Genomic DNA, 26,877 nt, shown 5'->3' with positions numbered 1-26,877 from the left:
ACTTGGAACTCTGCCTTTGATCTGAAGTGAATTAAAGAACTCATCGGCACTAATGGCAGGGCTTGCAGATCCCTAAAAGAAGCTGCATTTTTTGTAACCGGTCAAAATTTAAAAACATAGAATTGTTTCAGAAACGGAAATATCCAGTTGGCCTGACCGAGATATAAAGTATCCCCGGAAAAAATTTTTTCTTTATCTTCCACACACCACTTCGGCGAGATTTCCGATATTTTTCCATTTGTAATAACGGCATTGAAGAAGTAAAGTTCTTTATCTTACCACTTATTTTCTTTCCTTCCAAAGTCCACTGTCTATCACTCTGCTGCACGATGTCAATTTGTTCATCTCTAAAAAGCTCAGTGTATTTGTTAAGAACTTTAATCTGTTTTTCACAGAGGAAAGGGTCATGCGGCTTAGTCTGAAGGAGCATTTGAATGTCACATAATAATTCCTGTTTAAGCATCTTCCACTCTATTATTGCAGATTTGAAAACCTTGCAGCAGCCCATGGCTTTCTTTTATGTTTGAGAAGTTTCAATTTCTCAATCAAAATATACATAGGATTACTATAAATCTTGGTCGCCAAACCTCCAACAACATCTCTTGAAACTCTAGTTTGTGCGCCCAAAAATTCTTAAACCTGAAAGGGGGAAATTTCCTGGTATAATCACTCCAAGAGAGCAGAATTGGGGAGTGGTCTGAAACGCCAGGAGACAAAAAATTCAGCAGGAAATCCAAAAAAGAATCAGAATAAGATGTTTAGGATCCACTTCAAAGTGGCGGGCCCATTGAGACTCCAATCACAAACCGTTGGAAATAAAAAACTATTAAAGCCAAAATTACTCAAAATTCCAACGCATCTCACTTTCTGCTCAAATCTGAAAAAACCAAATTGCCAATTTCACACAATGGCAAATCTCTCCACACGACCGTCCATCACTCACATTATTTTCGATATGGACGGTCTCTTAATTGGTAATTTATTCACTTTACCCTCACATTTGTATTATTTCGTTAAGTTATAATAATTGTTTCATTCTTTTGTGGAGTGCAGATACAGAGAACTTCTATACACAAGTTCAACAAGTAATCTTAGCTAGATTTGGTAAAACATTTGATTGGTCATTAAAAGCTAAAATGATGGGAGCGAAAGCGATAGAATCAGCGAAAATGTTTGTAGAGGAAACTGGGATTAGTGATTCTCTTACGCCCGAACAGTTTCTTGTCGAAAGAGAAGATATGTTGCAAACATTGTTTCCCACTTGCAATCTCATGCCAGGTCATATGTCCCATTCTTAATTCAGATTATTGACGCCTCTAGTTTTTATCCTTTTTAATATTTAAGTTTTAGTATTTATTTTTGTAGGAGTCAGCCGTTTAATAAATCATCTTAAAGCATATGGATTACCCATGGCTGTGGCAACTGGGTAATGTTTGACCCTTTCTCTTTTTCTTTTTTCTCTCTCTCAATATATGTTGTATCAATGCTTTGTGATTGTACTATTTTCGTAAGCTGAATTCGGAGAGTTATATAGTTCAATATTGTTTGATTGCCAACTGCTGTACCTGCTAATCTTTTTGAGCAATATTTGTTTGAGTTTTTACGTACTTTGTATAGCGCAGTTCTCACAAGCGGCATTTTGATTTGAAAACGCAAAACCATGGTGACATATTCTTGATGATGCATCACATAGTTCTTGGTGATGATCCAGATGTTAAGAAAGGGAAACCATCACCAGACATATTTTTGGCAGCGGCCAGGAGATTTGAGGTATGACTATCTTGGGAGATATTGTGATTCTGAATTTATATTCTTAAACTGACTGGAAACTCGTGGTCTTATTAAGTGTTTCTTTACTTTTCTTATTTCTTCATTTAGTTGTCAGTTCAGACTCCCTAGAACTTATTGCTGACTCATGGAATGTTTATCTAAGGAATTTCTAACCAATTGTGATTGTTTAGGGAGTTCCTGCAGATCCCAGTAAGATTCTTGTGTTCGAAGATGCTCCTTCAGGAGTTGCTGCAGCTAAGAGTGCTGGCATGTAAGTTCTCCTTTAGTAATTTACTTATATTGCTTTTCAGTGCTGGCATGTAAATTTCTCCTTTAGTAAGAGCACTCCCAAAGGGAAGGTAACTAACTGACTACAGTCACCTACACATCAGCACCACATAAGAGCTTTGTAGGACAAACTCACCCAAACTTGTGTAATCTATATAGTCACCAGGTGACCCAAGATGGACCGTCCCAATGCTGAAGGCAAGTTTAAAATTCAGACCCTATGAAACATTCCATCTTGCTATGAGACGGTACGATACATATCGTTTGTGTGTTTCAAGTTAGGTGACTTGCCTGGTAGTCACCACGCATTAAATGTTTTTTTTTTTCGTTTTGTTTTGTAATTGAGTGACTTTCACTCACTTACCTAGCAAAGTCACATCACATTGGGAATGCTCTTACTACTTCCATTGTGCAACTTCAATATCATATGAAGCCCGATGAAGCTAATCTTTAAAGTATGTCACCAAGTTCTACACTGAAAACATGTCTACTTGGGGAGCTGATATTTTTTATCATTTTTACTTTCATTAAAAAAAAATACGGTAAAATGAAATTAATGTTGTATGCAAAGTACGAAGGAACCAAGGAAGGGAGTAATTAGACCCATTTTCTCACTTAGCAAGGGATTAAAGGGAGCACAATAAACCTAGCCGATGTTAATACATTTCATCAAAATTACCTAAAATGTAACAATATGTGCCAATTATTAGGTGTGCGCAAGGTAGATAAAATTAAAAGACTAAAGGTGCCTGTTACAGAATGCTCAGTAGGAACATTGCATTGTAAATGTCTGGATTCCCCTTCGGCGCCAAAAAGAATAGCAAGGCGGTCTGGGCTTCCATTATTGATATGTTTAACAAGAAGTTAAGTCGATGGAAAAGAAGGTTACTTTCCAACGGAGGTGCCCTAATTCTAATCAAAGGCACCTTATCCAAATAAAAGGTCACTATTTGTCACTTCTCATTATTCCGGTGAGTGTGGATAATAAGTTGGAGAATATTTTTAGAGACTTCTTCTGAGGATCATACGAAGAGAAACATAAATTTCATTTGATCGCTTGGGACTAATTGTGCTCTCCCATAAATGATGGTGGTTTGGGACTTAAACATTTTAAAGAGATGAATAGAGTCTTACTCGGAACATGGATTTGGAGATTTGGCAATGAGCCGAGTGATTTATGGAGGGACGCCATTCTTGAAAAGTATGAGGTTGAAGGCGATGGATGGTGTCTCAAATAAGTGAAGCAACTACAAGGCTGTAGTTTGTGGAAAGCTATAATTGCTAATCTTCCTTCATTCAAGAAAGGAATACTATGCGTGGTGGGAATGGAACAAAGACAAGTTTCTGGAACGTTGTTTGGCGCATCGACTTGCCCCCTCTCTAGTCACTTTCCTGCTATATATGCATTGTCTCGATGCAAGACAGGGAGGGTCATAGAGGTTGTGGTTGCTTGGAATCTCCATATTAGATAGTTGCTTATTGACTGGGAGGTGGATGCTCTAATTCAGCTGTTGGAGATGCTTCAAAACTATAACATGAGAGAAGGGGATGGCAAGAACTGCTCCTTCTCTGATAAATGTTTTTATATGAAATTAGTAGAGGAGAATGCAATCAATACAGGAGCTTCCACCAACCGTTCCTTACAAATTGGTATGGAAGAAAATTATCCTCACCAAAGTGTGCCATTTCATGTGGTGTGCAGTGTTGGAAAATGTCCTAACTGATGATAACTTCAAAGCTTGTGGTGAGACAATTCCTAGATGATGTGTGATATGTGGCATTAAGGCGGAAACGGTTTGCATATATTCCTTAGATGTGACTCGGCAAAGCACATCTGGATGTCCCTAAGTGCTGGAATTGTCTCTCTTTCTTTGGCGGATGCAGGGTACACTAATCTTATGGATTTTTTTATTATTATTATTTTTTAAATTAATTATAATAATTATAATTATTTATATCATAGCCAAAATCTGCTTCTGCATTTGGAAAATTGGTGCGGAAGGCAACACAATATGCTATAATACCTGCAATTATATGTATTTCCTTTGCTTCTTAGAAGCTGCTGCTAGCACTTTGTAATTAATGCTTTCTGATTGATTTTTAATAAAAACTGTTACTGAAGATAAAATAAAAAATATACATGCCGATTATAGAATTTTTCTTTGAAATTTTAGGCGTCTAGACGCTAGAGGATGATTGCAGCCGCCCAATCGGAGAAAATCTCCTTAGTGCAAGAACAAGCCTTGGGGAATCCCTTCATTCATTCTCGAACACCCTTCTATTCTGATTGTTAAGTGTTAGCATAGCAATGTGCCTTGGAGAGTTGGAGGTGCTTGGAACTTTGGAAGTAATGAGGTCATTGCTAATTTTCTTTGTGGAAGAATATGGTGCAAGAGTCTTCCATATGGCGTGCCCTTCTTTTGTTGAGAGGCTTACTTATTGACGTACAAACATTAATAACTTGAGTAAAAGACAGATGAATGCCCCTTGTTTAATTGAATGCCTAATATTGAAGAAAACATTCTAGAGTTACTAGTTTTGTTGAGCCATGTATGGTGATTGATGTGCACAAGAGAAAATACCAGAAATAGAGAGCTTACCGGGAGATCATGCAGGCGCAATAATGCATGCCATACAGCTGAAGGAGGAACAAGACCTGTAGTCAAACAAGAGCTGTTGGTTATACTTTTATGGACTGAAGATAAGTGCTCAAGATGGACATATGAAGAAAAAGGTGACCTCGGACTCTAGCAGAGCAGCTCATATAACAAAGAGGATAGAGATGGTTCATTGGAAGCAATGAATGAGGTTCATGAGACCCGGGAGCTAATGGAAAAGTTTGAACAAGGGCAGTTGGTGAATGTGTATATAGGGACGCCAATAGAGCTGCAGATTATTTGGTCTCCTTAGGAGGTCCACAGGGATGTAACTATTTCATTAACCCAATGGATGCAGAGCTAGACAAAATGACATGGGAGGATGAGATGTGTAATCTATGTGAGAAAAGGTTGATAGTCACTGCTACGCAGCTTTATGCTTCTAGGAAATGTACTTGTTCCTTGTAATAGAATACTATTTTGTTAACGTAAGACAACACTTGAGTTTTTGCAACAAGATAACAAAACAAAACCAAATAAAGAGGGAATGTTTTAAACTGTGTTTGAGTTGAGTTCGTGATTCACTTCCTATTGATTGATGCTACTATTCTTTTTTCTGTTGTCTCTTGAAAGCTCTGATAAAGATCTGTCTGTTTTCATATTTTGAGTGAATCCTTTGACTCCTTTGCCTGTTCTGTTTACTTCTGAAATTAGGGAGGTTTCTTGCTTCCCCTTCATAGAAAAAGAAGCAAAATAAGACTGTGAAGCCAAGGAATGGGATCTTGTACCATAAATAGAGTGAAAACTTAATTAATATACACCACCATTGACCTAAAGGGATAACCAATCACTACGCTAGCAAATGAGCTTTGGACTTGCAATGTTCTACTGCTAAATATAAGAAATATGCTTTGAAAATAATTTTGACACTCTTCCGCCCTATGTTTGCATTTTCTCATATAGTGTAGTGAACATCTGCAGTGTGCACTTAGAAAGAGATATCAATTGATATGTTAAAAGCGACTTAAAGAAAGAAAGAAAGAAATAAATTACAGAATAAGATAAATGCTTGGTTGAAAGTTTTACTTCGTTGGTTTCATTACAAGCATTCTTTTGATGTCTTCGTCGGTTTCACTTGAATGTTATGGTATGACATTTCTCTTTTGGTTTTCTCTCAAGTAGTGCATTTACCTTACAATTAGGTTATGGTTTACCAAATTATTTAGTTATGATTCCATCATTTTAAAGGCATTCATTTCGTAGGCAATATTGTATTTCTTTTCCCTATTCTCTTGAAGTTTCTGTGCTTACCGTTGCAGCAAACTATGTGCAAACTCCATCTTCATACTTAGAACACTTAATTACGACAGTGGCTTCTTGTGCCAAATGTAGCCAATTAAGACCCTAGCTCATTATGTCAGCCCACTTCAGTGTCTTCCTTCTCTAAAGAATTTTATATTATATTCATGTGCAGGTCTGTTGTTATGGTCCCTGATCCAAGATTGGATAGTTCTTATCATTCAGCTGCAGACCAGGTTTTAAGTTCCTTATTGGATTTCAACCCCGTTGAATGGGGCTTGCCTCCATTCAAAGATGTGGCTAACTGAAGTTGCAGTTACCTGCTTTAGTATGTCTACTAGAGAATTGGAGACGGGCTATCAATTAGGAAACTCACATAAACTTGTGTTTGGAATTAGTTGAAACCTCTTAAAAAATTTTTTGTTCCAGGTGAACCACATTATATTATCATTTTTCTTTGATTGCTTATTAGATCATTTGTATGTAAAAGAAAATTTATTCTTTTGGCAGTACTAATTTTGTAGCTTCTACAGTCTACACATTCATTGAAAGTAATTTTTGGTTTTCCATAGGGGTTGGCAGACATGTTCTTGATTGATGCTTATTTGTAACCTTGGTATGAATCCTCGAGTTCATTAGGGTAACGAAGGCATTTCTCAGTTCATTTTCATTTGGGTATAAGATTTTTTTGATGGAAGTCACTCAGTTGTCATTAATGGAAGTGATTGGTTGCTACTGAAACTTGGCAAAAGTATGAGAAACTTCACTTCTTCTCCAAAGTTTTCACTCTTTATATGCCTAGAAAGACATGCTCTGGAAATTGTCTAGCCATTTGCTGTATTGACTGAAGGTCAGAAATGTGTCAGCAAACTTTTTGCCGTGACCCCGAGTTAGTTTCTAGGAAACCCCCTTTTAAGGTTTGTAATCATCCTGTAGGGTAATTGATTATTTAGCTACATGATATGAAGACACGCCAATAGGGGTCGTGACAGGATAGAATCGGATGGTAGAGTCATTTGCTATAGTCTAAATTCACGGAGTATCGTTCTCTAATATGGGTGTATTGGTATAGATAGGTGTGTTGTGATTGTTTAGGATTACAAGTTCTTAACTGTTACATCAACTCAAATTTGGAAGAGCTTAGCTGTATATTTGGATCTGTGTATATGAGTGATAATGTCCGGGATTTTGTTTCATATTCCCGACCTGATAAAAAGGTCCACATGGATGTAGTTTCGAAAAAACCCCAGTTTGAAGATTTTGTGATTTTGTCTATTCAAGTATTTTCGCCTCGTATTTAATACCAAAACTGGATTTTAATTATACCTCAAGGACAGTTATACGTAGCAAATTTCACTTTTACCCTTCTTGCATATTACGAAACAAAACGAACAAAAGAAAATTAAAAGATTTGTGGTTTCCTCCTCAAATCGACTTGGGCGTTCAACTTTCTCCGGTTGCAAAAGAATCACAGAAGAAGAAGTTTCTTTAGTTCCCTAAGTGGGTGTTTGGTTCTCATTTTTTCAAAAAATTATTTTTTCTTAAAGAACACTTTTATGAAAAAGTATTTATTCTAAAAACAGTTTTTCAATAAACATGTTTGGTTGTGACTTTTCTTAAAAGTTTTATTTTATCAAATCGATTTTCACACTTTATGTTTTACCGATATATTTTGACATATCACAAGATAAATCACTAAAGTCTAAAACATCAGGAGAGTTCATTTGCCTTTTAAGACTAAAAAAGTGTTTTCCTTCAAAGAAAAATAGTTTTTTAACTTAAAAAACAAGTTTTACCTAATTATCATAAAACAAGTTTTTGGGACCAAAAAATGTTTTTTGGATGAAAAACTATTTCTTTTTAAATAGAAACCAAACACATTTATTTTTTCAAAAAATATTTTTTCACTAATAAACACTTTTTGGCAATAAATAAATAGGATCCAAACACCCCATAAAGTTTCGTCATGTAAACTTTTCTTCTCAAGCCTCATTATTTAGTTTTATAATTTTTTTAATGTTTTTATACAATAATTGTCATTCAATGCAAGGACCAAATTTGCCCCGCCCGGCAGACCCGCCCATTCAAAATGAGGCCTCACACACTAAATAAATAAATAACTTTGAAACTTATCCAGCCCTCATTAGGCCCCTCAACATTTATTACATGTATTTTAATAAATTTTTTACAATATAGTTTATTTTAATATTAATATGCTAAAAATCACTTAAAAAAGCGTTTATCTATTAAGTTTGTCAACCTTATAATTTAATTATAATATTTTATGAAATGAATTTAATTGATCTTAATTGACTAATACAACTTTAACAAGTTTTTTAGTAGTTTGAAGGTTTAATTGTGAAGTCAAGATTCGATTTTTATCATTTTTAACTAATGTTTTTAAATTTATTTTGTAAATCAAATGTATAACATAGTATCCGCCTCCGCGGAGGGTTGAGGGTGGGTAAAGCGCTTCGAGATTTAAGCATTGAATCAAAGTAAATGAGGGTAGAGGGTTGGCCCGCCCTCAAAGCATGAGGGCTTTATTGTTTGAGGGCCGGGCCAGCCCGGCCCGGCCCATTTGACACCACTAGACCAAATGAATCACTTGATGTCAAGCAATCTCATTAAGGATTTAATCCACGAGATTGTTCGAACTAGGCCTGCAGTAAACCCTGTAAAACTTATGGAATTAATTGAGCGGGATTACAGGATGAAGATTACCTACTACACCGCATATACTGCTAAAACTAAAGCACTCAAGGATATCAATGGAGAGGACGGCTTGCTTTATTATCAGTTAACATGGTTCACTGAAGCTATAAAGAAAGACAACCCAGGCAGCCACGTTGTTCTTGATGTTAATGGAAGCACTCTTAAGTTTGAGAGGGTTTTCATTTTGAAGAACTTTGCTATTCACAGACACTGACAGTGAAGATTCTATTACATTAATTCCATTATGTCGGGGTATCGTAATATATCTTTCCTGTTCTATGTTAATTATAAAAACAATCCAAGGTGATGATTAAGGAAGGTAAAGTTAATCCTGATCCGAGAGAAGAGATCACAAACAGTGGCTTGTTTTCGAAGTAAATGTCTAGCAGCCATTTTAAGGAGACTGATTCACTATTCGAGGCTTGTAAGATACAGACTGATTCACTACTCGATGCTTGTTAAGATACAGATGAAGTGCATATTTAAAATGATCCCACAGTTTAAGAGTTCAGAACAAGTCATCTGCATGATATCACCATAACACCATTCCATTTCTTTGGAAAACTAAGATCCGCATAGGGTGGGAACTCGGAATTTCATGTACAGTTTGGCTCGAAATTATTAGTGCAAAATAATATTTGTTTTATATGAAAAATTAAAAATTCGAACCAAAAGTATGCCCCGTGTCTGAGGGAAACCACACGGGGACAGTCTGCTGACAGCTTTTGATGTGACTTTTTAGATTTTGGGTCATGGCCAAGTACCCTTTATTTACTCTTCTATGTTCAAGCTCTCGCCAAGACTGGTAACTTAAACTGTGGGGATCTGTAGGTTATCTTGGGTGCTAAATAATCCACAAAAGTTGCTGTGTGGGATATTCTTTGACCCACAGTATGTTTGGTCGGGGAAAATATTTGCTCTTCAAGTCTTCATGTTTGAAAAGAACAAGTAGTCACTTTGACCTTTAACCTCCGGGAGTAGATGGTTGATGTCTCTATGACTCTATGAGTAGATGACAATTTGTAGTCATTTATTTATTACTAGGTTCTACTGATTTAAAGTTTCAAAGAGGGCTCTCTTGCCTCTCCAAGTCTCTGCAGATTTCCTTAAATTTAAATGATCCCACAGTTTCACATTTAGAGGGGAGGTGGGCACCTTGATATTTTTGTTTGGATCATGCTTCGGCACGCTCCTTGGTAGAACTAGGTATGAGACAGTTCACGGTTCCCTTGAAGGGAGCCTTTCTTTTTTGGAGTGGCTCCCTTTTGTTTTTTTTCCCCAAAAAACAAACAAACAAAAGAAAAAGCGAAAAAAAGATACCAATTCTAGGAGAAGGGCATTGTGAGATATTGGTGCTGTTCAACCACAACTCTCAACTAAACACAACCATTGTTGAGATTTGGAATTGGGGATCACACTGCAGCCAAGCACTTAATGGGCAACGCATATGGATCTGAAGATGCCGGGTTAAGCGAGATACCAGTCATACCACTTACTGACTACAACAACAATCCATTTTCTTTTGTTGGGACTTGGGAATCGTTATAAGAGCTGTAAAAGTTCCTCAATATAGAATTTTAACAGAGTAGAGTCAGTAGACAAGTGCCACTTGATATAAACCACCAATATATTCATATATATGTTGGATACCATTTAGCACTGTAAATTTGAAGTGTTTTTTTCTTCTATTTGTAGCTCGCACGCACTACTCTTTGATCATTCTCTTGTTTAAACTTGAAACCATTCTGTATATTGTCGTCAAGTGACTTGAGAAAGAGTCTGAAATCAAGCTTTCTAAATTTTCTTTTTAGATTCACTATTATACATTTTTGTGGTAAATTATGAAATCAAAGCTAGGCTAAAGGCTTAAAGTGACCTCGTTAACAACCTCGCTTACCCCGATCCAAAAAAAAAAAAAAAAAAGGCTTAAAGCTTATGTCATTTTTTTGGGTGGCTTAAGTTTATATCAGAAATCAATACAGGTAGGGTCCGTCTAATTAAAAAACAGGGACTAAAAGCTTATGAAGTCAAAGAAAGAAATGGCTTTGAATTACGACAATGCCAAATGCGGCCTTGGTAACTTCAACAATTCTCAAGTGTTAGTTAGTACCTTTTATGCACGATTAATCTGAAAATTATATCTTTGTATTTCATGGTAAAAAGGTCATGTTGGCTTACATTGGATGGCTGCATTGTTTCACCTTATTTCTATATTTATACTTTGTAACTCTGACAGAAGCTCTGACCATTGGGTATATGTTTGTAAAACGAGACAAGTTATCAATTATTTTCACCTTGTTGCGTTTCGTGGAGAGTTCTCCAAACAAAAACAAAGTTATCTAAACCAAGGACCAAAATATCTTCTATCGCTTTCTGAAATATCTCTGGTATATCTTAGTTTTTGAGATATCTGATATAGATATATTGTGATATATCAGATTGATATATTGATATATTTTGTATCTGATATATATCAGATTTTTTAATATATTGATATATATCGACCGATATATATGATATAAATAGTTGTCTTTGTTAAGTTTGACCAATTTTTGACCGATTTTTATTAATATATCAACTATATTTTCAATATAATTGGTTTATAATATATCGATATACAAAACAAAATTTTAACCGATCAACAAAAAGATATATATCTACTAATATATCAATATATATCGGTTTTTGGGGGTCCAATATATCACCCAATTTTGAAATATAGCCAAGAGTATATATCAATGTATATCGGTTTTTGTGGGTCCAATATATCGCCGGACATCGAAATATAGCCAAGAGTTTCCTCATATTAATTTTGCTGTTATGCGTAAAGAACCAAATATGACGAAAAGTCCTAACATTTGTCTTCATTAGCCTCACAATGTAGGTGTCTCAAAGTCAGGACAAAGAGAATGCATCATGTGGAGTTGTGGACTACTTTGAAATTAATGCTGATCCTCAGCATGGAACAATAAAACGTCCAAAACAGTCTTTTTTTTAATTGACTTTAACATTTAAGATAGGACATGAATGATACAAGAGATAAAGTGATCAGCATGAAAATTTCCTTTTGCAACAAAATTAAGCTAGCACTTTATTAATGTAAGAAAACAAGGATCCTACATTAATACTACCTCTATAGTACCCTTAACAAGGGTTCTTGTTTAACAAGAAGCTAGACATTGTTCAGTGTTTACAATTAGGGTTTTGATTACGCCCCTCGTCGTCCCTTCCTTGAATTCGCCTTCACTGGAATTACCCGAATTCTCTTTGCCACGCGAACAAAATCCCTGTAAATTAAAAAATAAAATAAAATTCGCTGAAAATTGGAAAACCCTTCTTAACAAATACAAAATAAAAAGTAAAAAAGAAGAGAACCATAAAATGGACGTACTTCCAATTAAGGTCACCGACAAGGAGTAGGTCATCTTCCATATCTTCATAAGCAATAACATGACCAGGAATAGCATTTGAAAGGTCAAGTTCTTTGTCGGACAAGACTTCTAAATCACTTTCATCAACGAACATTTGACGTAGGGCCTTAGCTAGGCTTTGATAGCTTGCGTGTTTATCAAGACTGATTCTTTGACAGATCGAACGCCCTTCGAGTACTACAGTTACTTGCGGTACCATTGACACAAAATCATCTTCAATTGAAGGAAAAGAAGGGAGGTTACGACGATGACCCGAGTTATATGTAGTAGTATTAGTAGTTGTATTTGTTGGTGTTGTACCTATAAGTTTGGCATAGAACTCGGCGGAATTGAAACGTTGGTCGTCGTTGTTATTGAGTTGTTTTTCTTGCCATCTTCTTTTCATGGTGGAATTTTGCTGAGAAATAAATGACCCGTTCATGGATTTCTAATGTGACTCTGACCACAACCTTTTCTACTCTAGTAGGACTTTTGTGTTCACTGTTTGATTTATATGTTTTTGAGATATATAAAGGGGAGAAAGAGTTTGGTTTGTGATGAAATACTTGCCAACACTGGTAGAGTTGTGCCAAAGGATGTTTGCTTGCAACTGCCAAAAAGGGGTGTGACTGTGTGATATATTTTTTTTTTTCCTTATTCATTTCATATATGATCCTGTACTCCCCAAATAAAGGACACAAATTTGAGTCATGGGCTTTGTTATTCTGACACCTATCAAGCAAATTTCCAATACATGCACAATTGAGTTGAGTTACAAAATTAGTAGGTGAAGTGTAAACTCTATAAATTGAAAACTATAAACCAAGGCAAGTCCAATGAATTTTGTTATATATTGCTACCTCAATATGAATATCGAACAATGGAGGCAGTTTACGTTTCATGGTTTTTACGAAGCAATGGTAATAAGTGGTATAAGTTTGCTAATTAATTCTTTGTCATCCAAAAAAGGCAGAAAGGCACACAACATGAATTAAGTTATTGAGGTTGATTTTTAAACAACTCCACGGACCGTATTCAATCGGAAGATAGTGATATAACGCGTGAAGATAAAGTTACTTGAACATGTTTTTGCTGTCGAGAAAAAAATGATTATCCTTAGTATTATTAGCCCTACGATTGTACCAACTTCATATGTTAATTTCAGTCAATAAACTAAGGAGTACGATAGCCTTAATTATGTAATACAAAATCTTGAAAATTGTAATCCGTAGGCTATGGAGACGACCGCGCTACGGTCGGCGAACCGTTCGCAAGTTTGACTCCCTAGTGGTCGGTTGCTACGTCATCTCATTTATTGCAGCAAATGGGGTATCAAGAGAAACAATACTGCACTGCTAGGCCATTGATTTTAGGCCCAATTACTATTAAAAGTAATCTGGAAATCTTATTCTTCATTTTTGATGGTTATTGTTCATGGTGAAAGTGTGGAAGAGGGTTAGACACTTAAGACTGCATGAGGATGATGGGCCTTTGTGCTTGATCAACATGTAAGTTTTAAGGATTGAGGTTGGGTGTAATAGTTGTGAACATGTCGTAGTTACAAAACTTGGGACATGCTCTTCTCACCTAGCTTCTTCCTCACCCTTTCACACTGTTTGCACTTTGCATTGTTCTCTCTCTCTTTTTCAGGTAATTCCCCTAAAAGTAAAAACTCTTCAACATCTCATAACTAAAACCGTTTGACAGATAATGTTGTTCTCGCTCGTACAAGAAGATTGTACTTGAATATAGACGCTATTGTCACATTTATGCATGTGTACTTGTGTAGTTCATCAGGTATATGCCTGTGCACACCTATATGCATCGGAATAAGATTTTGTACAGGTACCCAATTGTGGACGTCCAACATGACTAATTCACAATAGACAGTTGGTTTTGAGCCCATTGGGCTATAACGCCAGACCCATAACAGTGGTTAGGAATTGGGAGTGATTTTGCTTATATTTCTATTATTACTACATTTATTTATCACTAACATCGAGCAAATTTTCCTTCATCAGCATTTTTTACTTTTCCAATTGGTGACAAATGAAAATTCTTTTTGGAATCCACATTTTCCATATGTAGTGATAATCAATGACTTAGACAAACATTTTTATGACTTTGATTGGAGTTCAGTTTAAATTTATGAAAGCTGATCCTACTTAAGAATAGTTCATCTGTATACTCAAATATTACAATCTATGAATTTACTTGTATTAGGGTTCTCCTCCTCTTTTCTCTTCTTTTCACTCTCTATTCTTTATATACTGTCTCTTTTTTTCTAACTTCTCTTTTCATCAGGTTCGTTCATCTTTTCCCCATCTCGCGCTCCTCAGCTCTCCACCTGTCCCACTCCCTATATGACAGTTCTCGGCAGTTAGGTTACCGCGGACCTGATCCGCTGCATCCTGTCGCTTCTTCGCTACTATGCGTACGACCCCTTTGCTACCTATGACTCCACATGTCATCAATATGTCCTATACAAATGCCCCTCTCGGTCCCGTTGACATTCCGCGGTATCATTTATGGTGGTCGCAGGGCCGATCGGACGGTCCGAATCCAACCAAACCTCCCCTCTCCTTTCCATCGTAGTGGTAATGCTCCTCCTTTGCACGTGCGCCATCATTACATCCATGTGTCCAAGGCACACGTGTACGGAACCTGTCTTTTCGGCGCACGCGCATCGCACCCGCCTTTTCAATTTTTGAGGCCCCACGTGTTCCTTTTCCCTTGGTCCTTTTTTCTTCTGAGATTACATTTTTACCCCTGTCGCTTAGTATCCCGCTCAAACATCTCTCTTTCTTCAAAACCCCACTCTTGCATCTAAACATTCTCACTTTTCTCACTTTTCTCACTTTGCTCAACCCTTCTCACTGTTCTTTGTTTCCGGTGGATCTTCGGTCGCTCAAGGTTCGAGTTTTTTTCACTGTTCTTCGTTTTCGTTGCTCTTTGCTGCTTAGTAACTCAGGTTTGTCTTCATCCCCTTTGCTCCTGTCATTTGTATTCGATTATTCTTATTCGCGTTACTGTTCCCCTTCCTTTCCCTTCGTGGTTTATTTTCCCCTTTGTTAACTCCGTTAGGGCTCTCCAATTTGTTTTATTTTATCATGTCGGAATCCGAATCGGTGAGTACCTCAGCTACTCGATCCGATGGATCGGATCCCTCCACTTCCAGATCTAGCGGTCATACCGCGGAACGATCTGAGTCAACGGCTTCTGACACATCTAGCCCTGTGGCAGAACCTTCCACTTCAGGAAGGAAAGCCACTCTTCCCCCGCCCCTTCATACCACTGTAGACCCAACTTAGATGCAGTTAAAGCTGCTTACAGCATCCCAGCCGATGTGATCCTTGAGCACGTGCCTGGCGTCACCCATTTCCCACATCTAGTCAAACCGCGGCCTGGTTGTCTCATCACTACTATAGGTCAGATTGCAGCAGGCTTGCGGTTTCCCTTAACTCCTCTTGACGTCGAGGTATGTAACCACTTCAACATCCCCCCATGCCAAGACATTGGTAACTTTTGGCGCATCCTATATGCCGCGAATCATTACAACGAAACCAATTCCCCCAAAATCCAACTCTGCAATATAATAGCTCATTATTATATAAAGAAGAGCACCAAATTTGGTAGTGTAGGATATCAGTCCTTCTGTATACGTCTACAGAAGAAGTCCTTTGTCCTCCACATTACTACCTCTGACAAAGTGTGGCATTATTATTTGTTATATGTATCCGGTAGTTTTCTATCTGCGGATCTTTCATCTGAAGTTTCTCTAAGGCATCTCAGTTTCCTTACTAGTGATACGTAACATCTTTTGGTTCGCAGTGCCCTTTCCTAACTTGCTTTTAACTTATCTTTCTTTTGTGACACAGGTTGGAGCCCTGATTCGCGATCTAAAATTTACACCGGCGTCTCATCAACAACTTTCCAAAGACTCCGCGATTTGGGAAGTGCCTAGGTGAAGTTCTCGGCATAGATCCAGAAAATGGCAACCCTCTTCTCCTTGATCCTTCGTTGAAAAGCATTGGTAAATATCAAGGTCCACTCTATCGCCCAGCACCACCCAAAGAAAGACTTCCCAAATCCTCCCCTCTCCCTAAAAGAAAGGCCTACAAGTCCTTCAAGTACACCAAAAAGATATACCACTCCAAAGCCGTTGCCCAACGAGCTGCCGCCCAATCCCATACCGCTACTCCAGATACCGCCCCCTCTTCCTACTCTGCCGTGGCGGATTGGGAAGACGACTTTGCTCAACCCTCCTCCACTGTAACTGAAGCTGCCATGGCCACTAATAAGTTTAAACTTTGGGAAAGTGACTCAGATGGGGAGGAGCCCACCGAAGTTGCGGCCAAGAGTCCCCCTGCCAAAAAGGCTAAGACTACTGCTCTGGCCTTCACTGAAACCGTGTCTATACAGTCGCGACCTATTGCTCCTACGTGCCGTCTTGGAAAAGACCCTTACCTATATGGGCCTTTGCCCTCTGGTGCCATTGACATATGGCGCCCTCAATTCATGGCCAGAGATCGGGATATAACGATTTGCGACTCGGCCCTAGATAACACCGCTGTCGCGGCCTCTCTTTTCTTCAGCTCGCATCTTCCCAAAGATCAAGCCTATGGAGACTCTGGCACGTTCGCCTCACATAGAGCATCCATCTACCACGGCTGGGAAAAGGTTTAAATTTTTCCCCTTGTATCCTATCTTTTTCTTTGGATAGTTTGGTAATCAATCATTCTTTTCAGCTGAGTTTGGACATCGGCTATGTGGTGCGTGGCTTAACCAACACGCTGGAATCGCTGGAGACCATGAAGCAAGAGATTGAAGGTCCTGATGGCTGGAAAGCTAAATATGCCAAGGTGGAGAAGGACCGTGATGATCTTCGAATTGTAGAAGTGAAGGCTCAAAAGGCGCTCTAGCTGGCTAAAGACAAGCATCGCGATTATGTTGCAGGTGTGACATCCAAATTTGAGAGCCAAAAAGAGGCGGATAAGATAGCCACGCAAGTCGCTGTAGATAAAGCCGTGAAGGAGGCCGCGGAGCGTTTTCATTGTCTAGCTGAGAAGAAGATTAGCCGCGAACTTAAACAACAGCTCGAAGAACTAGCTGCGTCTGGCCGTCTTCTTCCCGTTCCCCCTCCAGTAGAGGATACTCCACCCTCTGTTCCAATTTCTGCTCCAACTCCGGTCACCTCCCCAACTGAAGCTGCTACTCAAGTGATGCCTCTACCCACACCCAGTGTGGTTGCCTCTCCCATTGACTTGGATAACGATCCTCCTTCCTCTGGTGAAGGGGATTTGGCGTCCACTCAGAAGGACGTGACCGAAGGGCAGCAGTAACTCACTGGAATTTATGTCTTTGTCTAAGTGAAACTTGTGTTTTTGTAATTCACATACTTTGAATGACTGCACTCTTTGTATTATATCTTTTGCCTGGTTTTCTGGGTATGCCCAGCAGGTCTTCAATGTCAATTGTTTTGCATTCCAGAGTTCTTTATTAGCAAGCCTAATTCCCATTGAATGTACTTTTGATATCCATCTTTAGCTTTAAAGTTTGTTTCTGTCTCAACTAATTTTTCTTCCTAGTTGATTTGGACATTTAGTCCGCGAAAGACTCATCCCCAATTCTGTCTTTGATCGGCTGTGAAGCCTGATGGGGGCAGCTTATTTTGCCCCCCCGTTTGATTTGGACCTTAGTCCACGAAAGGATCATCCCCCACCTATCTTTGGACGGTGGAAGCCTGATGGGAAACGATGGGGATTAGCTCATTTGAAAGGCTCATCCCGATTGTCATGACTGATGGGGCAACTCATTTTCCCCCGCTATCTTTTTTGGCGGTTTGAAGGAAGCTTAATGGGGCAGCTCAATTTGCCCCCAGTTTGATCCGAACGTGTAATCCGCGAAAGGGCTCATCCCCCCTGCTATCTTTGGACGGCTGTGAAGCCTGATGGGGGTAGCTTAATTTGCCCCCAGTTTGATTCGGACTTGTAGTCTGCGAAAGGCTCATCCCCCCCGCTGTCTTTGGACGGCTGTGAAGCCTGATGGGGCAACTCATTTTGCCCCTAGTTTGATTTGGATGTTTAGATCATGAAGGGCTCATCCCCCACTGTCTTTGGACGATGGACGACCTCAAAGCTTGATGGAACTTAATTTTGCCCCCCAGCTTGACTCAATTTGCCCCCGTTTGATTTTTAGTTTGATTTGGATGTGTAGTCCGAAATTTGCCCCGGTTTCATCCGAAGGGCTCATCCTTGGGCCGGTTGTGAAGCCCCGATGGGGGCAACTCATTTTGCCCCCATGTTGATTTGGGCGTTTCGTCCGGGAATGGCTCATCCCCATCCCCCCCCCCCCCCCCCCGCTGTCTTTGATCAACCAGTATTCATGCTATGTTTGGAAGAAATGTTTTCTTTATTTCATTGACTTAGAATTCGAAACACAATACATTTTCTGATCGCTCTATATATATAAATACTTTTCTTGTCCCACTGGAAAATTAAACAATGCTTCTTTCATGAAATTTCTTCACCATTCTGATGTTCCATGGTTTCTCAATTTTTTCCCCTGCTGGCGTCTCAATCTTGTATGTTCCCGAAGTTCCCTTCTCTGTCACGACATACAGTTCTTCCCAGTTGGGTCCCAGTTTGCCGTCATTCTCCTTCTTAGTGGCTGGGGTAACCCTTCGCAGCACCAAATCCCCAACCATGAATGCGCGCGGCTTTACTCGTCTATCATACTGTCTCTGTAGCCTTCGATGGTATTCCTCTAGTCGCATGCGAGCTATATCTCTTTTTTCCTCAATGACATTCAACTCAATGGCTAATATCTTCTCATTTAGTCCCACTTCCACAGCCCTGGTTATTGTCATTTTCTCTATCATTTCCACAGGTATAACAACCTCTACTCCATATGCCATTGCGAATGGTGATTCATTCGTGGAGGTTCGCGGTGTGGTACGATAAGCCCATAAAACATGATTCAATTCATCAGCCCACGCTCCCTTTCGGTCCTCCAACTTTCTCTTTAAATTGTCCATGATGATTTTGTTTGATGCTTCCGCTTGACCATTCCCCTCCGGATTGTATGGCGTTGAGAACCCTTGTTTCACTTTGTAGGCTTGAAGGAATTGGCGCACCTTTCCCTCAGTAAATTGTGTTCCATTATATGCAATGATTGTATATAGCAATCTGAATCTGCATATGATGTTTTCCCAAAGGAACTTCTTCACATTCTTTTCTTTGACTTGCTGTAGTGCCACTCCCTCCACCCACTTGATGAAATAATCAGTGGCGGCCAGCATAAATCTTCTCTTGCCGCTTGCCATGGGCAAGGGCAAGGGCCCCACTATATCCAGTGGCCACATGGCGAATGGCCACGGACTAAACACATTATGCAGCGGCTCAGCTGGGGAATGTATGAGTTGTGCAAACCTCTGGCATTTCTCACATGTTGTTGCATACTCTGTCGCATCCCTCTTCATATGGGGCCAAAAATACCTGAGATATCAATCTGTGGGTTGTTGTTCGTCCAGCTGAGTGACTTCCGCAATCACCTTCATGTACCTCGGCTAAGACTTCTTGCACCTGTTGTGGCCCTATGCATCTTAACAGTGGCCCGCTGAAACTTTTCCTGTACAAATCCCCATCTAACAAAACGTATCTCTGACTTACTTGCTCCATCCTTCGTCTCTCCTATTTATTCTCTATCTCTACTCCCATCAGAAGAGTTTTTATAGGCGTCATCCAACTTGCCTCCTTCTCAATGGTGAGCCATACACCTTCCTCTTCTGATGTACTTGGCTTGCTCAACACCCTCACTTCAATAGAATGACCCTCTGTTCCTGGAAGCACAGCAGCCACATATGCTAACGCGTCAGCATGCCTATTTTCACTGCGTCCTAAATGGGTGAACTGAATCTTTTTGAACTTGCTTGCTTTTCGTTGTAGAACTTCTAGATATCGCGCCATCCTTGGGCAACGCGCCACAAACCCCCCATTCATTTGACAAATAACCAAGTTAGAGTCAGAATACACCGATAACTCGCTTACTCCCAGATCTTGTGCCAAATCTAAACCTGCTATCACTGCTTCATATTTAGACTCATTATTAGAAGCCGCGAATCCCAGTTTCATTGACAACTCCAGCCTTGTGTTCTCAGGAGTCACCAAAACAACGCCAATTCCATTCCCTGTATCTGTAGCTGATCCATCCGCGAATACTCTCCATCCATTGCTCATATCCCAAGGATCCAAGGGATCACGTTTAGATTCTCCCTCCTAGTCCATGACCATTTCCTCTCCCCAAGTGGGATCCTCGGTTGCGAATTCTGCTAGGAACTCCGCCATGGCTTGCGCCTTTTCCGCCGTTCTGATCTGATATTGGATTTCGTAACAACTAAGCATCATCGCGCCCATTTTAGCATTCTGCGACTTTTCTCGCCTTCAACTCTTGCTTGAGGGGCAAATTTGTTATCACCACCATTTGAATGAGCCTCAAAATGGGGGTTCAACTTTAATCTGAGAGAATATCAACGCCAATAATCGTGCTTCTCAATTTCTATCAGATCAGCGTCTCGCGTCTAGCATGGTTTTACTCACGAAAGTAAACCGCTTCTCTACTTTTTCTACAATTCACACCAGATCGAGCTTATCGCGATACTCAAACCCCCAAATAAAGATACAATTTCTCTCCCTCGTTCCGATTCGCGGCCGGTAAAGGTGTTTGTCCTAAATAAACCTTCAACTCCCCGAAGGCTTCTTCACACTCTCACGTCCATTGGAAATCTGGCGTTTTCCTCAACAACCGATACAGCGGTCTGCATTTGTTTGATGATTTAGATATAAATCTGTTCAATGCCGCGACCCTTCTTGCCAAACGATGCACCTCTTTCACATTCTGAGGGGACGACAGCTTAACCAATGATCTAATCTGCTCAGGATTTGCCTCTATTCCACGGTAAGTGACTATGTAACCCAAGAACTTTCCTGAAGTTATCCGAATGTGCATTTCTCGGGGTTGAGTTTCAGCCTATGCCTCTGGAGTATGTGAAAAGTTTCTTGGAGACCGCTCAAGTGTTCCTCCTCTGACATGCTTTTTTCCACCATATCATCAATATATATTTCCATGCCATTCCTAATCTTGTCTTCAAACATTTTTTTCCCTAACCACTGAAAGGTAGCCCCCACATTCTTTAAACCAAAAGGCATTCTTGTATAACAGTAAGTACCTCCTTCCACCACGAAGGTTGTCTTCTCCTGATCTGGGCCGAACATCTTGACCTGATTATATCCCATGGAAGCATCCATGAAAGAAAATACCTTGAAACCAGCAGTTCTGTCCACTAACTCATCCACTCGCGGCATAGGATAATAGTCTTTTGGACACTCTTTATTCACGTCTGTAAAGTCCACACACATTCTGACCTTGCCGTTCTTTTTTGGAACAACGACAACGTTGGACAGCTATTCCGTACATTTTACATCCCTGATTATCCCTGCGCCCTTAAGCCGTATAACCTCCTCGCGAATCCCCTCCGCGAATTTGGGTCTTACACTTCTCATCTTTTGTCTTACAGGCTTCGCATCTTCCTTCATATGCAAGTGATGACAAGCAAACTCTGGGTCTATCCCTGTGATATCTTCAATCGCCCATGCAAATATATCAGCATTCTCTGTTAACAATTGTACCAGCTTGATTTTCCATTCCTCCGGCAAGTCCGACCCGACCGAAGTAAACTTCTCTTCCTCTCCCACCCCCAGGTTCACGATCTCAATCTCATCCAAAATTTTCGGTCCCTGAGGAGGTTCGTATCCTTCAGTCGAGTCTGCCTCCTATAATTGCTATGCTTCGCCTTTCTCGCGTGTCAACTTTTCCCCTCCTGTTCCGCGGACCATATTGTTTACTGTCACCTGATGTATATTCTGCGCGGCCACTTGATCCCCCTTTATTTCGTACATCCCCCCCTTCGTGGGGAAGCGGATCATCTGATAATAGGTCGACGGAATGGCCTTCATTTGATGAATCCATCTTTTCCCAGAATGACATTATATTGGGACCCAGTATCTACCACCATAAACCTTGTGAATACCGTCGTCGGACCTGTTGTTACTGGTAGTGTTAACTCCCCCATGGGCTCTGTCATGCTACTATTGAAGCCATACAAATTGGTCTGAGGAGTCTTTAACTGATCTTTATCTATGTTCATCTCTTCCATGGCCCCTTTAAATAACAGATCCACCGAACTTCCACAGTCTATCAACACCCGCTTCACTAGATAATTACCCACTGCTATGGTAATCACCAAAGCATCCTTATGCGGCGAAATCACTGATTCCAAGTCTTTCAGGGTGAACATTATGTTTCCCTCACCCATCGTGGTTCCCAACACTAACCGCAGCGTGCTTGCCACCTCATTTACTTGTTGTAAGCTCGCTGTCTTTCTTATCTTGTCTCGGTGTGCATTTCTTCCGAGTGTCTCTCCACTGTAAATGACATTTATTGTTCCTAAGATCCTAGCAGGAGCCTGCACTCTCTCAGCATGATGAACCTCCGCGACAAATTCTCTGAGCATCCCCTTCTCAATCATTCTTTCCACCAGCCACTTCAAAGCATAACATTCGTTAGTGGCATGGTTCCTAATCTGATGATAGGCACAAAAGGGTTTCCCCTTTATCTCTCCAGGTGTATTCTGTGGTCCTTCATAATGCTACAACCCCTTGATCAGTGGCAATATTTCCTCTAATGGCCTGTTAAAAGGTGTCTGCTCTATCTCACGGTATGACTTTCTTTCGCGAATATCTCTCCTATTCCGATCTCCAGTTCTTTCGGGTCTATGATTCTCCCCTCTGTAGGATCCCCCTTCTCTCTCTTCTCTCTTGCCCTTATCTTTTCGATCATCCCTATCCACCGCCTGTATTGCCTTCCCAGATCTCTTTTGTTCCCTCGCATTTCTTTACATTATGTCCTCGTACCAAATATATTTTTCTACCTTTGGGTATAGAGTGTGCATAGTGGTGATTTCTATTTTATTAGACACCGACTCGTGCACTCTAATTCCTTGCCTCAAGCCGTGCTGAAAGGCAATGACCAGCTGTATGTTCATCCAGATTCTCCACCCTCAGGGTCTCTTCTTTAAATCTACATAGAAATTTTCTTAACAATTCCGCTGACCTCTGCTTGATGTTGAATAGGGTCGCAATATCCACAACCCTCCTTTTTTGGTGGATGAAATGGTCTGCGAAGGTGCGCTCTAGCTCTTCAAATCTACTGATGCTCCGCGAAGATAAGCGGTAATACCAATCGAGGCTCCCCCCTTAAGGCTGGCAGGGAACATCATGCAACGCAGTCCATCATACTTACTTTTCTGCCACAATGGTATATGTTGTCTAAAGTGATGCAAATGATCAGTTGGATCGCTCTTCCCATCATACCTTTCAAATCTTGGTTGACTGAATCTCTTAGGCACCTCCGAATTCCATATCGAATCTGCCAGCGGATTCTTATTGAGGTTAGCAACTTCCTTTTGAGCGGCACTTTGGTTCACTTTTTCCGCCACACGGTTCACTTCTCTATCTTTCTCAATCATCGCCTGTACTACCTCCAGCGTGATGCCCTCTACTGGATCTACTCCTCGGGGATGGTATTCTTCATTTTCCCCTTCCATCTCACTGCCCCGATGATCCCCACGTTCCATGTCTTCCTGTGCGGTTTCCCTTTCCTTTCTCAACTCGACGTTCTCGTTCCTTAACCTAACCATTTCCTCTTGCATAAGTCTAGTGGCGTCTGCCGCCACATCAGATATCTCTTCCTCTCTGCCCACCTCCCTTTCTTCGCTCACAACCTCCTCTACTACCTCTCGAACATTTTCTTTCCTAGGTCTTCCTACTCCTTTTTTTGTTACGGTGGCCATTTTATTTCGCTCTCCCCACAGACGGCACCAAAATGTATACTCAAATATTACAACCTATGAATTTACTTGTATTAGGGTCCTCCTCTTCTTCTTCTCTTCTTTTCACTCTCTATTCTTTATATACTGTCTCTTTTTTTTTCTAACTTCTCTTTTCATCAGGTTCGTTCATCTCTTCCCCATCTCGCGCTCCTCAGCTCTCCACATGTCCCACCTATATGGCAGTTCTCGACAGTTAGGTTATCGCGGACCTGATTCGCTGCATCCTATACATCGTCTTTAATGGATTACTTACTAGATATACTGAAAGCTGGAAAAGTTTTGTGATTGATTAGCTGTCACACCCTAAATTTCTAGAAAATTAAAAATATGGAATTATCCACACCCTATTCTATCTTTTGAAAATCCAAGATGAAACGAAACCCTAATAACCCATTACTAAACACGATATAAGAAAATGAGATCAAATTAAAACCGAATGAACAACTCTTAATTCACAAATAGAAAAATACTAACCAACTCTATCACATCTATTTCAAATCAAAACTTTCCACTTCAGAAAACTTAAACATATAAGGCTCCAAAAGCGAATCCAAATCAAACGTTGTCATCCACTGCATTCTACCATCCATATGTTTCCAAAAACACACCCACGTTGCAAAACAAAGCAAACATGAGTTAGCAAATTTAATTTGATGGTGTGAGTAAAACTAAAATAAAATATACACTACTACATTCAATCTTCCAAATAAATAAATATAACATTACCAACAATTTTAACTTGGAAGACAAGATAGTTCTGTTTTCCAAAACGGTGTGTAGTTTCTTCCCAAGTAAGATTTCAATCCCATTATCTCGTAAATTAATTTAATTAAAATCTTACCTATAACCGCTTACGTGTTAGAGTAGGACAACATTTCTGTATAAAAAGTTAATAAGTCCTACCCGCCTGCAAAACAAAGTTAGATTTCCCAAACGTAATCCTTAAAAATCTACATTTATTTCACTCTCACTGCAACCATCATGGGTATACATAATATGACATAATATGTAACCAATATTAACATTCATGCCACACCATCTTATCCATCATATCACACTAACCATATTCACGTACATTCCTTCATAAGAAATTATATGCATCCCCTCGTCTACTTATGAGAACGAGGAAATCACAACCAGAGAGTACATTCATCCCTCATGAGTATCAACTCACACAACCCACATATATATTTCCTTGTAAGAAATCATATACATCATAATACATAAATATTCATAGACAATAACTCGGTCACACGTAAAATCAATATTTTATTTTGCTTATTAATTATCTCGTTGACTCATTTATTAAAAGATACAACCCAACCTTTAGTAACTACTCCACGATTTGCACTTCACACATTTGCCAAATCATACATATTCGTGTGCTTCACTCACACTGAGTACCACTACAAGACATATGCCCCAAGCGGGGATATCGCTTCTAGAAAACATATTTCAATCTTGTAAACTTGTAACTTGTGAGTCACAACCATCTCTAGGTTTTCTATACACATAAACAAACACTACTACAGAAAAGTCTTAAGATAGCATGCGAAAAACGCTATGGATGTTGTTCAATAGCGTTTTCTAAAACGTTATTAATGACGGTGCTATGCTTTTATTGATAGCGTTTTATGAAAAAACGCTATTGAATTTATAGCGTTTCTTAAAAAACGCTATTATATTTATAGCGTTTTTGCCTTAGCGCTATTATAGACCGATAGCGTTTAATATGGAAGTGCTATGCTATTTGATTGCGTTTGTTTCTATCACTATCTATTTATTAATAGCGTTTTCTCTTTAACGTTATCCGTTCTATAGCATTTTAAATTGCGTGCTATCCATTTTAAAGAATTTCCTAATCACATGCATTTGTAATGAATTTCGTTTTTTTTTTAATCTCGAAAACACGATTAATTTTTATTTGGATCCAGATGGATTCGAACCATCAACCTCTCACTCTCATTGAGTGAGCACTCTTTCCTATTTTGAGCTTATAGATCCATGAAAAAATAAACACACACACAACATAAATTTCATTTAAAAAGGAGTAATAACTTGTAGTTATGTGGTTACATAAGGAAGTCACTTGTAGTTATGTGTATAGAAAAGGAAGTCACTTGTAGTTACATAAGGAGTAATCACTTGTGTTATGTGTATAGAAAAGGAAGTCACTTATAGATTTATCTTATGTATAGATTTATCTTATGTTCTTATATTGTGTTATGTGTACTAGTTACATAACCACATAACTACAAGTGATTACTCCTTTTTATTTTGAATATAAGATAAATCTATACAGATACACAATATAAGTTACATAAGGAACTAGTACATAGGAATGAAAGATATTTACCACACGGAATGTAAAAGGAAGTCAATACAATATATCTTCTTATACATGACAAGACAACTAAAAAAATACAATGATCATGGCATGAATACATGATGACCTTATAAGATACTCATTTTGAGAAAAAATCTTTGGAATATAAAGGCACTTACCAAAAAATATATATAAAGTCAAAGCAATAAGAAGGATTTGGAGTATGCATGATACCTTACGCTCTAGCAAGTAGCAATGCAAATCTTCAAAAATAGTATAAAGAATTATCAGTTGCTGAATTTAACTGCGCCAATTGGAGCATATAGAAATAGCATTGAAGAACTTAAAACAAAATTTAACTATGTACTGATTAACTACCAAACAAAAGTCACATGATCACTTCATTTGTTCAATATTTACCTGTCCCCCACTTCACAGAATAAGCCAATTCTTTCAACCCCTAACTAGGATGCTCCACGAACTCTTAGCTAGTAAGGAATGATGCTTAAAGCAAGTGTGAAAGTC

General features: G+C 39.2%; 3 protein-coding genes across 4 annotated transcripts; 1 reads left to right on the top strand and 2 right to left on the bottom strand.

Annotated features, from left to right (window-relative positions):
• The first annotated feature begins 183 nt into the window (after nucleotides 1-183).
• On the top strand, nucleotides 184-6,466 carry GS1 (Haloacid dehalogenase-like hydrolase (HAD) superfamily protein). Of its 2 annotated transcripts, none has more exons than XM_086601162.1 (6): nucleotides 184-974; nucleotides 1,054-1,278; nucleotides 1,366-1,426; nucleotides 1,623-1,770; nucleotides 1,962-2,041; nucleotides 6,130-6,466. In XM_086601162.1, exons 1-6 carry the CDS (start codon nucleotides 755-757, stop codon nucleotides 6,260-6,262), a joined length of 867 nt encoding a protein of 288 aa, XP_086457288.1. In that variant the 5' UTR covers nucleotides 184-754; the 3' UTR covers nucleotides 6,263-6,466. The 2 variants fall into 2 exon arrangements, with proteins under 2 accessions (XP_086457288.1, XP_086457287.1); XM_086601161.1 differs by lacking the exon at nucleotides 6,130-6,466 and adding an exon at nucleotides 4,674-4,933.
• A 5,268-nt stretch (nucleotides 6,467-11,734) lies between these two features.
• Nucleotides 11,735-12,555, bottom strand: IAA33 (indole-3-acetic acid inducible 33). The gene is made up of 2 exons (XM_086599166.1): nucleotides 12,061-12,555; nucleotides 11,735-11,956 (listed from the first exon to the last, which is right to left on the bottom strand). The coding sequence occupies exons 1-2, from the start codon at nucleotides 12,519-12,521 to the stop codon at nucleotides 11,878-11,880; spliced, it is 540 nt and encodes a 179-aa protein (XP_086455292.1). The 5' UTR covers nucleotides 12,522-12,555; the 3' UTR covers nucleotides 11,735-11,877.
• Nucleotides 12,556-22,088: 9,533 nt separating this feature from the next.
• Nucleotides 22,089-22,664, bottom strand: LOC147508778 (uncharacterized). Its single transcript, XM_086597629.1, has one exon. The coding sequence runs from the start codon at nucleotides 22,662-22,664 to the stop codon at nucleotides 22,089-22,091; it is 576 nt and encodes a 191-aa protein (XP_086453755.1).
• Between the last annotated feature and the right edge of the window lie 4,213 nt (nucleotides 22,665-26,877).

The sequence above is a fragment of the Coptis chinensis genome, chromosome 3 (genome assembly GCF_015680905.1).
Source record: "Coptis chinensis isolate HL-2020 chromosome 3, ASM1568090v1, whole genome shotgun sequence".
Lineage (NCBI taxonomy): Eukaryota > Viridiplantae > Streptophyta > Magnoliopsida > Ranunculales > Ranunculaceae > Coptis > Coptis chinensis.
The sequence above is the reverse complement of the archived record's forward strand: the minus strand, read 5'-3'. Positions and strand labels throughout refer to the sequence as shown.

Bases quoted from the DNA above. Each gene is read 5' to 3' on its own strand.
- IAA33 (XM_086599166.1), bottom strand. From the start codon at position 12,521: ATGAACGGGTCATTTATTTCTCAGCAAAATTCCACCATGAAAAGAAGA. The intron at 11,957-12,060 runs GTACGTCCATTT...TTTAATTTACAG, and splicing joins GTCGGTGACCTTAATTGGAA to GGATTTTGTTCGCGTGGCAA.
- LOC147508778 (XM_086597629.1), bottom strand. From the start codon at position 22,664: ATGATTGAGAAGGGGATGCTCAGAGAATTTGTCGCGGAGGTTCATCAT.
- GS1 (XM_086601161.1), top strand. From the start codon at position 755: ATGTTTAGGATCCACTTCAAAGTGGCGGGCCCATTGAGACTCCAATCA. The intron at 975-1,053 runs GTAATTTATTCA...TGTGGAGTGCAG, and splicing joins TATGGACGGTCTCTTAATTG to ATACAGAGAACTTCTATACA. The intron at 2,042-4,673 runs GTAAGTTCTCCT...GAGATCATGCAG, and splicing joins GCAGCTAAGAGTGCTGGCAT to GCGCAATAATGCATGCCATA.